Genomic DNA, 14,249 nt, shown 5'->3' with positions numbered 1-14,249 from the left:
ACTGGTCTCCCTGCTACTGGTCTTGTCCTTCTCTCGTCCAGTGCAACCTCCACACTGTGACCAGCTAGATCTTTCCAACTAAGTTAGGGATCTAATCCTGTCACTTCCTGTGCCTACAACTACCAACAGCTTCCTTCAGGGGTAGGGAATAAAGTCTGTCATCAGCACAATGTCCATTACCTTTATCAGGCCTCATGTCCTTCTCCTGGTCTCATTTCCTATCATAACACCCCAATTACGTCACCAGGTACCCCAGCTGTCAGCATTAACCTGTCTGGTTGATGACCAGTGGGGGCTTTTACAAATAGAGGTGCCAGCACTGAAACTGTACCTTGAATGCGGGAAACTGTATAAAATACAGACTTTCATGACTAATCATATATCGATATTTGTTCATTAATTGTAACAATTCTATAGAAAACTAGAAAGAGAGGGAAAATAAAAGTCAAATAAGAGAAACCTATTTCATCAAAATGGAAACCTAGAGGAAACGGGTGATCTCCTAGTAAAATTAAACATTAATAAAATGGACCCTAATTTAAGGACAATACAAAGAAACTAGCCATCCAGGGACCTCTTCCCCTGCTGGTTCTCCTCTCATTGTTCTGGGGTTCCCTCTCCTGGGACAAACAATAAACAGGGACAGAGCTGGTCGGAAGGCCCTAAAGTCTGACCCCACCCAGTGTCCTCATGTCCTCCAGACATGCCCCACCCAGTGAGGACACCGTGCAGAGGGCATCTCAGAGGTTATTGATTCTGCTGTGTCAGCCAGGACTTTGTTGATTGCAAGAGTCTAGACACACTGCAGTAAAAGGAAACTAATATTTTTTTAATGACAGAAAGAAATGAACACTTGTAAGAAGCAAGTTTAAGAGTGGGTTTGGTCCTGCCAGGTCCAGGTGCTGAGTCTCGCTGTGTGAGCTGATCCCTGTCTGACACTCCATCCTTCTAACTGCCATTGTGCGGCCCCATTAGCAGGCACAGTGTCTCTCCCTGCATCCAGGGCCTCCCGCCACTGCAGGCTCACACCCACTTACCGTCCATTCTACTGGGAGGGCTTCTCATCCCATTGGGTCCCATGAAAGGTCATGGCTTTAAATGCCTTTGGCCTGGCTTGGGTCACACTCTCGTCCTTGAACCTATCCGAGCGCCCAGAAGATAGATTGTGGGGTAGGCTAGACATGGGGTCAGCTCTCTGGAACTGTTTGGACTGGAAGCAGGTGGGGTGAGTCCCCCAAAGGGAAGCTGAGGAGAATACATGCTTTGTTGGGGAGAGCAGCAGATTCCACGTCACTGACGGCCCACTGCACTGCAGTGGTATCTGAAGCCCATGGAAGGAAGGGGTTCACAGGGTCGGGGCTGTACCCCCAAGTCTGTTTGTCCCATCTGCTAACATCCCACTATCCAAAGCAAGTCACACATTGGAGCCTCGTGTCAAAGCGAGGTGAAAGTCAGCCCCACCATGGTAGGTGGCACTGTAAGGTTACATTCAAAAGTTATGGAGATCGGGAGACGTAAGGAATCAGGGCCATCTTTGCAAACTATGACAGATGTCCTGTGGTGTGTTTTTTAAAGATTTTATTGGAGAAGGGGAACAGGACTTTATTGGGGACAGTGTGTACTTCCAGGCCTTTTTTCCAAGTCAAGTTGTTGTCCTTTCAGTCTTAGTTGTGGAGGGCACAGCTCAGCTCCAGGTCCAGTTGCCGTTTTCTAGTTGCAGGGGGCACAGCCCACCATCCCTTGCAGGACTCGAGAAGTTGAACTGGCAACCTTGTGGCTGAGAGCCCACTGGCCCATAGCCCACTGGCCCATAGCCCACTGGCCCATGTGGGAATCGAACCGGCAGCCTTCAGAGTTAGGAGCACGGAGCTCCAACCACCTGAGCCACCGGGCCGGCCCAGATGTCTTTTTAATTAAGTCCTCTTATCCTTCAGTTAGAGTTGGTCTGTCTTGCTTATAAGCACACAACCTAGATGACAGTTTTGTATCCCACTCTTAGGGAAAAAGTAGATCACTCTGTGGGCTGTACGTCTCATGCGGGGGATGGGACCTACTCCCTTGGTTAGTTGCTGTGGCCTCAGTGTCTGGGGGAGGCAATTCAGTAAAATGTGTTGAACACCATTGGGGTGTGGCATCTATCATCTCTTTTAGGGTGCATAGTCAACATGATGTGGTTTTAATTTTCTTCACTGTAGGCCTCTTGCTTGGGGTCTCCAAGCCCAAACTTGGAGCCAGATGCCCCATGCAGCCATGTTTCGATGGCCAGGCAGTCGTGTGGTTCAGAGTTATGGTGTCATCTTTACTGTGTAACATGGCTGAGGGAGCTGCCAGTAACCCCTGCACTTCCGGTTAAGACCCCCAAGCCCCAGAGCTGAGAGGTCCAGAGGGAACTTGTGAGTCTGAGAAGCTGGCGGCTGCTCCTGAGTTCTCCAGTTCTCTGGGGCATTGGACCCAGGCCAGAGATGCTTATGAGACTCTCTGACTTCCCAGCGCCCTGCATTTGGACTGCACAGCTCTCCAGGCGATTGCACAGAAGGAACACCGAGCAGAACGGCGTCACAGCTTCCCGGGACACAGGGGGCTGTGCCTGTGCAAAGGGAGTTTAGCTGGGGATGTTTTGCCATGTTGTTGGCCAGGCACCTAGAAGCACCGTATGTGTGGTCTTCTTTTACTATTGTTTTATTCTGTGCATTTCAAACATTCACAGTAATAAAGGTGATACTGATGTTAGTAATAATAGCAACTAACAGTTATTCATTCATTCACAGTAGGACCTGTATAAACTTAGGATCTAGTAACCTAAGACATAGGTGCTATGACTATTCCAATTTTACAGGTGGGTAAACTGAGGCACAAAGATAGGGTTTCTGTAATTTGAATTCTGTCTCATAGTTACTGAGGACTGGAGCCCAAAAAATGTTCTCCCAGTTTCCTGCTACTCCCCATAACCCCAGGCTTTGGACAGGAGGATATAACAGGCAACTGAATTCTCAAAGAAATGATGGCTTATTTTGGCACTGGTGTCACACGCTGATCCTATACTCAGCACTTTGTCTGTCTAGCAGTTTTGCTACATCAGAGCCTGGCCTCTGATTCATCTGAGATGCGGCCAAATACCAATTTATAGCTGTATATTCATTTCCTCATAATGTGTGCTTCTATCACAAGGCTTCTGCCACAGACTCTCAGGGCACAGCCTGTCCCCTGCAAGTCACTGTCAGCCCCCTGTCCCTTCAATAGCTTTGCACTTGGTCCTGATAGTGAGTGGAAGGGGTCATGGGGCAGCTGCACGGTCACTGCTGGGAGTGCTGAGGAAATTAACTGAGAATCAAATATTTGCCTACTCCAGACAGATTTATCACAATTAAAAGATATAATTATTTACTCTTTGGGTCAAGTCACAGATTTCAGGGCCTTGACTCGTAAATAAATCAAGTTACGGAAGAGTCTTCCTCGATTTTGGTCTGGTACCACAGGTCTTTCCAACTAAAAGCGGGTCATGGCAGGCAGTCACATCCTGGGCCTGTAGCTTCCTTGATAAAGGTCAATCTTTACCCTAAGTGAGCCTTTCTACTGTCTTTTTGCATCTAAAATAACATGCCCTTGGAACATCAGCGTTATCTCCTTTTCCAGACCCTCAAGCCAGGGCCTCCCATCAGAGCACAGACCACAGAACCCCTCACTGTTATCTTGTTCACTGAATACCTTCTCTGTGCTGTGAATGTTCATGCTTAACTATCCCGCACCAACCCAAATAAAAGAAGTGTCTCTCCCTTTTACTTTTTATCTAGTCCCAGATATTTCACAGTTTTGCTTCTCTCGCACCCTTAATCTACTACTAATGGATTCCAGGTAACCCTCCAAAATCTCCTCCTTGTATTCTAATGTATAAAATGAGCTACAAAACTGCCATTTTCCAGAGTGTTTTCTCAATTTATTCAGATTTTGCTTCCTGGCAATTGTAGTCAGTTTGGCTCAAATAAACTCATAAAAATTCTCTATAAGTTTGTATGTTTCTTACGTCAATAGTGCTCATACAACTTAACACTAACAAAACAACTACACAAAACAATGAAAAAATGGGCAGAGGACCTGAATAGACATTTCTCCGAAGAGGACACCCAGATGGCCAAAAGGAAAGATTCTCAACGTCAGCAATCATAAGGAAAATGAAAGTCAGAATGGCTGTTATCAGAAAGTCCACAAATACCAAGTGCTGGTGAGGATGGGAGGAAAGGGAACCCTCATGCACTGGTGGTGGTGTTGCAGGTTGGTGCTGCAAAAGAAGGAACTAAGTAAGGCAAACATGACTTCATAGCTTTCACACTGAATCCTGGCTTCCTGGAAGTTCATGTCACCTAGTCAGTCACTTTCTGACCTGTAAATCTGCCCAATCATGACACATGAACAGACTTGTGTAAATCCTGTTAACTTTTCCATTTTAAAATAGTACCAGAGTCAAACAATGGAAGTCCTTCTGCCATAATCAGTCAATAATCGTAAAGCCTCATTGTGTTTTAACTCTCATGCTGTAAGGATAAATTCAAATTATCCTAACTCTATGAAAATCAAAGCTTTATTTTTTAGAGGCTTATTTAAAATTGAAATCCAAACAAAGGCCTCAAAAATAATTTTGTTTTTTGACTTAATGGAAGATACAGAAACTCTTCAAGCAGATGATTCTTTTTCTCTGCGTGCTTATAAAAGCCAATTATTGAATACTCAGTTTTCACTCGTAAGGATAGGCTGGGCTCTGCTGTGAAAAAAACAAAGAAGCAACAAAAGAACAATCTCAGGGACAGTCCACTGAGGGTCCAGCCGACCTCCATGTGGTCAGCTCAGAAATCAAGGCCATTTTGATCTTGAGTTCAGCTGAAGCCTCATATACCAGGACATAGCAAAGGAAATGGGTTTATCATCCGGAACAACACACACTGCTTCCTCTCATGTTGAACTGCTCAGATCTAGCCATTCCTACCCACCAATGGGCTGGGAAGTGTCATTTTCTTTATGCCTGGACCGATGTTGGTGAACACTAATAATGTCACCAAAATCCTTGTATCTGCAATGAAATCAAGGCTGAATGTAGAACCAACTCTTAACTCATTCCGATTACGATTCGGTTTCTGTGCCTTAACCAGAATTTGACACTGACTCTGTTTTTATTTTAGCCATTCTGATAAGTATACAGCGGTATTCATTATAGGTTTGTTACCTGAGGGTGGGCCCTCCTTGGTAAGGTGTCGAGTCCAGATTCTTGGCGCCTGGAGCAAAGAATTGAATGAGACACAAATGAAGTGTTGAAAGAATAGTTCATTAGAAGAGAGAATACACTCCAAAAAAATAGGAGCAGACCCAAGCAGCAGAGACTGGCTCAAGGGCTCATTATTGAAACAAAAAGTACACTCCAAAGGGTTTGGAGCAGGCCCCTGAGCAAAAGCAAGGCACAGAAGGCTCAAAGGGCTCAGACTGGTGAGCACTTGGAGTTTCTACCCTTTTTCTCTAGAATGGGCTGTTCCTTTCTGGGCATGGGACCACATGATTGACACCTGTGATTGACAAGAGGCGATTATCTCATCTTTTTAGACTATGCATGTTCCTTCCCAGAATTCAGTCTGTTATACTGATATTAATGAACTTCCGGGCATATGCATGATGTTATAATGATGGTATAATGAGGCCCAGGTGAAACGAAGGTCGTTGTGGCCTTTACTGGAGAGGTGTGAGTGGCCGGTTTAATCTAGTTGGGTATTTTGTACCCATTTGTTGCTCATAGGGGTAGATAATTACAATGAAAAGGGCAAACTTTGGGCAGAGAGGGGAGGTCTTTTGGGTGGTCGCGTTCTGTGGGTGCAGGAATGCAGAGACCCGATGCCTGTCTCTAACTGCCTGCCTAGTTTTCCCCTTGAGAGACATGATCCCCATAAAATCTCTATGGGAGGTTGAGGGACAGACAGAAGGTCTTTTCTTCTGTATCTGCTTCCTGCTGGACAGGGGCATGGAGCTGTCCCTACCTAGTGGGGATTCATGGAACTCTTGTCCTATCTGATCTCATATGAGAGGAAGTGGTCCTGAGATCCACCTGGAAGACCGTGTTGGCTTCTTTGGTTGGGACTGGTGATCTTGCTGGGGCATCATCTGTATCCCTAAGGCCCCTGAATGAGGAAAAATAGATTTTTTAAAAAAGATTTTATTGGGGAAGGGAACAGGACTTTATTGGGGAACAGTGTGTACTTCCAGGACTTTTTCCAAGTCAAATTGTTGTCCTTTCAGTCTTAGTTGTGGAGGGCGCAGCTCAGCTCCAGGTCCACTTGCCGTTACTAGTTGCAGGGGGCGCAGCTCACCATCCCTTATGGGAGTCGAACCGGCAAGACACGCTCCAACCAACTGAGCCATCGGGGAGGTCAACGGCAGCTCAGCTCAAAGTGCCATGTTCAATCTTAGTTGCAGGGGGCGCAGCCCACCATCCCTTGATGGAATCGAGGGGTCAAACCAGCAACCTTGTGGTTGAGAGCCCACTGGCCCATGTGATAATCGAACCGGCAGCCTTCGGCATTGGGAGCACGGAGCTCCAACCGCCTGAGCCACCGGGCGGCCCCCGGAAAAATAGATTTTAATAAATCCATTAGCTCTATAGAGCCTGTGGCCATTCAATCAGTCATTCAGATGTTGTTAATTGTCCAGGAGTTAGGCCCAGAACAGGTAAGAGACAACATTAGGCTTCAATGATTAGTCACCAAGTATGAATCACAAATTTTAGGGTAATTATCTAAAGCAGGGGTAAAAGGTGAAAAAAACGGGGGGAAAGGAAACTTAAAATTTCTATAGCAAAGAAATCTTAAAAGTTTTTCAGTGGGGGGAGGGGCTACTCGTTGGCCCACATCAGTTTTAATTTGCATTTGCCTAATGATGTTGAAACTATTTTCATGTGCTTATGTTCCAACTGTTTACCCTTCTTTGATGAAATGTCTTTTCATGTGTTTTGTCTTTTTTCTAACTGGATTGCTTTTTTCTTTTTCTTTTTTTTTAGTGTTCAGTTTTGAGAGTCCTGATACGAGAGTCCTCATATATTCTAGATACTGCTAGTGATTTATCAGATATGTAATTTGCAAATAGTTTCTTCCAGATTGTAACTTGTATTTTTATCCTTTTAAGAGAGGATAAAGCAAGGTCTTTCACAGAGCAAAGTTTTAAATTTTTATGAAGTCTAATTTATACATTTTTTCTTATGATAGCTCATGCCTTTGGTGTCAGGTCTAAAAACTCCGCCTAGCTCTAGAACCCAAAGATTTTTTCCTGTATTTTTCTAATCTAAAAGTTTTATATGTTATATTTAAGCCATTATTCACTTTGAGTTCATTTTCATATAAAGTGTGAAACATAGGTCAAAATTCTTTGCTTGTTTGTTTTTGCCTCCAGCACCATTTGCTGAATAGTTTATCTTTCCTCCACTGAATTGCTTGTGTCAAAATCAGGCATATTTGTTTTGGGCCTATTTCTGCATTCTTTGTCTAATCCACTGATCTATCCCTCCACCAATAGCACATTGTCTATATACTGTAGCTAATAATTAGTCTTTAAATCACATAGAATGATTCTTCCCTCTTTATTCTTTTTCAAAATTGTTTTAGCAATTCTCGTTCCTTTGCCTTTCCATATAATTTTAGAATCTTGCCTATATCTATAACAAGTCTTAACATACTAATTGTTGGCAAGGATGTGGATCAATTGGAAGGCTCCCCTGCATTCAGTATCCATCTAGTCAGAAAAATAGTCAGCATTACATTCACACATGTTCCTCCTGACTTACATTTACACAACTTAAATTGTGCAAAATTTCTCCAGATGCCATGTGCAAGTGTTGCTTCTATTGCCCTAATTTGTGATTATCTCTGGAAACTCAATTTGGAACAAAATCTGAAGCAAGAAAATGGGTACTTGGCATTACTTGGAAATATTAGTACGTATGCAAGAATCCGTTTCATTCATGTGGTCTGTGAAGAAGGAATTGACAAGTTAATTAGTTTTTACACTTTCTTACGTGTTTCTACCTCTCAAATCTTCCCTGCTATTCAAATTAGTTTCTGACACCTATGTCAGCAACAGCACAATCTTTAAATGTTTGTGGATTTGTTCTGCCTTTGCTTTGAAGATACAGATCAAGTGTGATGCAGAGAAGAATTTTCTTGGGATTTGCACAGTGTTTGTCATGAGAGCAGAATTATTGGTTTCTCTAACCCAGCCTGAGCCCTGGAGCCTGAGTGACTGAGAATTATAATCAATATCCAGTGTTTCTTCTAGTATAAGAAGCGTTTATGTTAAATAGGTTAAGCAGCAGCTAAAATTCTACTATGAAAAAATCCAGAAACTGTGTTTCTATGTAAGTTTTTTGTACTTTAGTGACTGTTACTTAAAAAAAAGAAAATGACCCACCATTCTTGAGTAGTTTAGAAAACAGAAACAAAAACCTAGATCAAGTATGAAAAAAAGCATCTAGAATTGAGCTTGCTGCATATTTGTTGCTCAGTGTCTTTTAAATTAGTTCAAATCTGAAGCAACAATTTTTATCTAGTAACGCTACTAATTTGGGCTTATTTTGAATCTGTTTGCTGTTTTGCAATGTTGAGCCAAACAGCTCAAACAAAAAAGCAAAACAAAAACAACTATCTATAGCACCCATAAATGCTACATTTAAAAATTATAACCCATGGGATAAATTTCCAGATATGTTAAAATTTTCAACAGGCAAAAGTTACTAAATTGTAACATTATTTTTCTCTATAGTATGCTGTTTATGAGGAAATGTGGTAAAGATTAGAGACCAGACTGCTGTTGGTGAAAATGTTTCTTATCAAAGTTGTTAAACATTTTTTGGCATAAATTTAGTCTGATTTTCTTACTCTTGGGTTACTTGTGTTGAATGAGTGTATTTGTTCAAGTAAAGGAAAGCACTAGGCTGTGTCCATAACGTCCACATAAGCGATTTCATTTTCTGTGCTGGTGTCAGAGTATTTTAAAATGTCCCGTCAAATATGAATTACTTTTTGAGCAATGTGAGTTAAGATGAGTACACAGCTATTTTTCAGATTCCTAAAATAACTCCAGTAAGCGTACACACTTACCCAAGTGCAGGGGGATTTACATCGTCATTTATTTTCTGTGAGGGACTAAATGACAAATCATAAAATGAAAAGGATGTAGTTATTGACACTGTCCTTATTTTTAATCAAAATCCATTGCATAAGAAGTCGATTTTTCATAAAGGTACCTCAGAGTTCCCTGGGTCCTGGGAAAGATCTCTGGTGGGAGCTACCCTTCCTCCCAATCCTTCTTTTGTGGCCTGAATTGCGGTCCCTCCAGTTTCACATGTTGAAGTCCTAACCCCCAGGAACTTAGAATGTGACTGTATTTGGAGAGAGGGGCTTCAGAAAGGTCATGTTAAATGAGGCCACTGGGCTGGGCCCTGATCCACTGCGACCGGTGTCCTTGTACAATGAGGACAACAGGACAGAAGGACACACGGGGGGAAGAGCATGTAAAGACACAGAGGAGACAGCCAAGGACATGGCCTATCTCTTGACCACCCCTGGATCTCACACTTCCGGCGTCCAGAACTGTGAGAAAACGAGGTTGCTGTTTAAGCTGCCCCATCTGTGGTGTTGCGATGGCAGCTCCAGCAAAGTGACAGGGCATGTTATATGCACACGTTCTCATTCTTGTTTGGGGTTACCGTTCAGTAGCTGAGTCCAGTGGGAGCCAGCAGAAGCATGATGGTTTCTACTCACCATGTCTCAGATGGTCCAGTAGAAGTGCAGGCAAGAGACGCCTGCTTACACTTTCTCTGTCACTAAAGGGGCTGTCCACCCCTGACTGTTTGTACGTCATTACAAGGGGCTCTGTCACAGGGCTGCAGTGAGACAGAACCCCTCCAGAGAAAGTGAAGCCACCTGTCACCCTCAGCACTCAAGGTCACAAACCCTGCTTAGAAAGAACCCGTCAGAAACCCTCTGCCAGGCCGGAAATGATTGAGCTAAAGGAGTGAGCTTGCTGACTCACCTGTGACAAGGGGACACAAATGCTAAAACACACAGACACAACCACACATGTACAGGATCCCATTTACACACGTCACCCACAAACATTCACAGCGTACATCACATACACAAACATCACACACACACACACACACTGACACACACATACTAAAACCTCACAGTTAAGATTATTTTCTGTCCCTCACTACTTCTTCCTGTCCCCACCCTCCTCTGTTCCTATCCTTGGGTACCACATAAAAGCGTCAGACCAGTCAAGCAAGCAATTCCGAATACTGTTCTATCCTCTTTCTTGGGGGCCCTAGACCCCACCTTAGGCTCTGACCCTGCGTGCCAGGCCCACCCCCGGGGGCCTCTGAGCTCACCATCAGTGACTCGGACTTTGCTGGGTGCACCGCAATTTTGCAGAACAGCCATGGCCACCTACAAAGCGGCAGGAAGGGGGAGAGATGGGCCTCAGCAGGGAAGGACCTGTGTCTGGGCAGTGAGCTTGCAGAGGGCGGCTGAAGACGGCAAAGTGTCATGCAAGCGCTGTAACAGTGGCTTCTTCCTGATCTGCGAAAGTCAGAGGCCACGGCTCCTGCCAGGTGGCTGAGTGCTCCTGAGTTCATTGCATAACTAACACCCGCCTCAGGAGCCTCACGGGTAAAGGACGTGACTGCTTGCCAGGGGGATGCCATGAAGAGGTGCTTCTCCCCACCGTGGGGCCCACATCAGACGGGGCTCACATAGGAATGGCCGGCCTGCCTGCCTTGGAGCCCATGTTACGCCTCTGTGGTCTTTCTTGCAGCTGGTCTTTCTATGAAACTGTTCTAGGAGGCTTGTCCGTCATTATCCTAGTAGGTCCAGTGGAATCACATGAACCTTTAAAAACTGGGAAATGAGGGCAAGGAGGACTTCAGAGAGATTCAGAGCAACAGACGGGCTCGACCCCCCATTAGAGACTTACAGGCTGAGGAGCCCGTGGGAGGGCAGGGAGCGGGCATCTGCCCACACCTAAGTGCACTGAGGCATTTTGATGCCCAGAATTCCCAGGAAGGAACACCAACCCACTGAACCCTGACAGCTGCCCCGTGCAGTGCAATAAAGACCCAGCGGTGCTTGCCAGAGCTTGCAACCCACGGAAACAGTGAGATGACGAGTCCTGTCTTAAGCCACTGCATTTGTGGGAAGTTGCCATGCAGCAATTTGGAAAGCGTACACAAACCACCCGATGGACAGCAGCTGAGTGGAACTCCTTGAAAATGAGACAAGAAGCGTCTTTGCATGTCTGCACCTTCTCCTCAATCATATTTTCATCCTCTGGTCAGTTTCTATATGGCCATTCCATAAGAGTCCATGACAGAACACAGTCCAGAAGAAACACTCCTGGCACATTGGCACGACGACTGTCACTAGAGAGACACTTGAGAAAGTCCAAGAACATTCTCCACTAAAACGAGCCTGTGATTGACAGCCTCTCACTCCACAGGCACTTCCTGACAGGATCACATGATTTAAACAGACTCCCTGATCTCCAGGCCCTGAACTTCTGACCTGCTATGGCAGGCTTTGCCTAGAAAATAAGGGCCAGCATCTACTTAGTCAATGATCAGGGGGACCTCGAAGACACATCTGCAACAATAAAGGCCATGGGCATTTTAGTGCTCATTAGACAGTTTGTAAACACGCATTGAGTGGTGTCATGATTCTCACATAATTAACCCTTTCAATAAATAAAGGTAGCTCATTTTCCTGTTGGAGAAGTAAAGACTAGATTGAAAATAAAAAATATTCCCAAAATGAGGCATATGGTACAACCAAAGATGGAATGATTGTAGTCCTAATAATTGTGTTTTTCTCTTAGCAATGTTCACAATATTGAGATCCCCCCTTCTTCCACCTCCCCCCCCAACTCCAGTTCAAACCGTTGTTTCTCAGTCTAGTTGTGTAGGACACAGCTCCCTGGCCCGTGCAGGTGTTATGAGAATCATGTCTGGAAGAATGATGCACATACCGAAATCAAAAACAACTTATTGCTAACGTATGCTAACCATTCTCTGAGCTTTCAGTGAATCATAATCTTCTTTCCGGGGGAGGGTCAGCCTCCATGTTCATGGCTGTGACTGATAGGGGGGGTGGCTGCTGAAGACCAGGGCGGCCGTGGCAATTTCTTAGAATGAGACACTGAAGTCTACCCCATCCAATGACTCTTCCTTTCATGAGTTATTTCTCTGTAGTGTGCAATGCTGTGTGACAGCATTTTACCCACAATACAGCTTTCAAAATTCAACTAAGTTGGTGTAATGTTCTCAATCCTTTGTTGTCATTTCCACAACCTTCACAGCATCTTCACCAGGAGTAGGTTCCATCTCAAGAACAGAATCTCTCTTTGCTCATCCATAAGAAGCAGCTCCTCCTTCATCCAAGTTCTCTCATGAGACTGCAGCAGTTCAGTCACCTAGAGACCTCCTTCTAGTTCTAGTTCTAGTTCTGCTGTTTCAACCACATCTGCAGTGACTTCGTCCACTGAAGTCATGAACCCCTCAAAGTCACCCACGAGCGTTGGAATCAGCTTCTTCAAAACTCCTGTGATGTTGATATTCTGACCTCTCCTCGTGCATCACAGATGTCCTTAATGGCACCTACAATGGTGAGTCCTTTCCAGAAGATGCTCAATCAACTTTGCCCAGATCCATCTACGGCAGCTGTAACCTCATGGAATGTATTTCTAAAGTGATAAGATTTGAAAATAGAAATGCCTCCTTAGTCCATGGGCTGAAGAATGGCTGCTGTGTTAGCGGGTGTGACAACAACATTCATCCCATTGTCCGTCTCCACCAGAGCTCATGGGTGACCAGGTGCATCGTCACTGAGCAGTCATAGTTTGAAAGGAATCATTCCTCTGAACAGTAAATCTCAACAGTGGGCTTAAAACAGTCAGTAAACCGTGCTGTAAACAGCTGTGTCATCCAGGCATTGTGGTTCCATTTACAGGGCACAGGCAAAGTCGGTTTAGATAATTCCTAAGGGCCCTGGGACTTTCAGAACAGTAAGTGAGCACTGGCTTCAACTTAATGTCACCTGCTGCGTGAGCCCCTAGCAAGAGAGTCAGCCTGTCCTCTGAAGCTTTGAACCCAGGCACGGACTCTCCTCTCCAGCTATGAAAGTCCCAGATGGCACCTTCTTCCGATATAGGGCTGTCTGCATTGAAAACCTGTTGTTTAGTGCAACCACTTTCATGAATTCTCTTACTTGACCTTCTGGATAGCTTGGTACTTCATCTCGCATGTTGATGTTATAGAGATGGCTTCTCTCCTTAAGACTAATAAACCAACCTCTGCCAGCTACAAATTTTGCTTCTGCAGCTTCCTCACCTCTCAGCCTTCATAGAACTGAAGAGAGTTTGGGCTTTGCTGTGGAGTAGGCTTTGGATAAGGGAACGTTGTGGCTGGTTTGAGCTTCTATCCAGACCACTAACACTCTCTCCACGTCAGCAACATTCTGCTTCACTTTCTTATCATCCGTGAGTTCACTGCAGTAGCACAGTTAATTTCCTTCAAGAACCTTTCCTTTGCACTCACAACGTGGCTAACTGTTTGGGGCAAGACGCCTAGCTTTCATCTACTCTCGACCTTTGACGTGCCTTCCTCACCAAGCTTAATCGTTTCTAGCTTTTGATTGAAAGTGAGAGACCTGTGGCTCTCCCTTTCACTTGAACACTCAGAGGCCATTGTAGGGTTATTCACTGGCCTCGTTTCAACATTGCTGTGTCCCAAAGAATGGGAGGACCCCGGAGAGGGTGAAAGACAAGGCATGGCCAGTCGGTGTAGTAGTCAGAACACACAGCATCTATTCATTCAGGTTGCCATCTTCTCTGGGAGCTATTCATGGTGCCCAAAACACAGTTAAATAGTAACATCAAAGATCACTGATCACAGATCACCGTAACAAATGTAAGAATAACGAAAGAGTTTGAAATATTGTATGAATTACCAAAATGTGACACGGAGACATGAAGTGAGCAAAAGCTGTTGGAAAAATGATGCAACAGACTTACTGGATGCAGGGATCCCACAGACCTTCAGTTTGTAAAAAAAACAAAATAAAACAAAACAAAAAAATGCAATATCTGCACAGCACAGTCAAGTAACATGAAACAAAAGGAGGTTGCCTGTGTTTTATGTGTGTCCAGTTAAAATTCCAGGTTTCTTGGAA

General features: G+C 44.6%; 1 protein-coding gene across 6 annotated transcripts in view; it reads right to left on the bottom strand.

Annotated features, from left to right (window-relative positions):
- Window positions 1-481: 481 nt before the first annotated feature.
- Window positions 482-14,249, bottom strand: part of LOC109437776 (putative palmitoyltransferase ZDHHC11B) — a 35,993-nt gene continuing 22,225 nt past the window's right edge. For 2 of the 6 annotated variants that reach the window (XM_019717202.2, XM_074322679.1), the window contains exons 10-11: window positions 5,216-5,264; window positions 484-4,276 (exon numbers count right to left, since the gene is read on the bottom strand). In XM_019717202.2, the coding sequence (XP_019572761.2) occupies window positions 3,986-4,276; window positions 5,216-5,264 (340 nt within the window). In that variant the 3' untranslated portion in view covers window positions 484-3,985. Of the gene's footprint in view, window positions 5,265-8,706; window positions 13,916-14,249 lie in introns of those variants that run through there. The other 4 variants (XM_074322681.1, XM_074322682.1, XM_074322683.1 and 1 more) reach the window with 4 other exon arrangements.

Source organism: Rhinolophus sinicus, linkage group LG18 (genome assembly GCF_036562045.2).
Source record: "Rhinolophus sinicus isolate RSC01 linkage group LG18, ASM3656204v1, whole genome shotgun sequence".
Classification (NCBI taxonomy): Eukaryota; Metazoa; Chordata; class Mammalia; order Chiroptera; family Rhinolophidae; genus Rhinolophus; species Rhinolophus sinicus.
The sequence above is the reverse complement of the archived record's forward strand: the minus strand, read 5'-3'. Positions and strand labels throughout refer to the sequence as shown.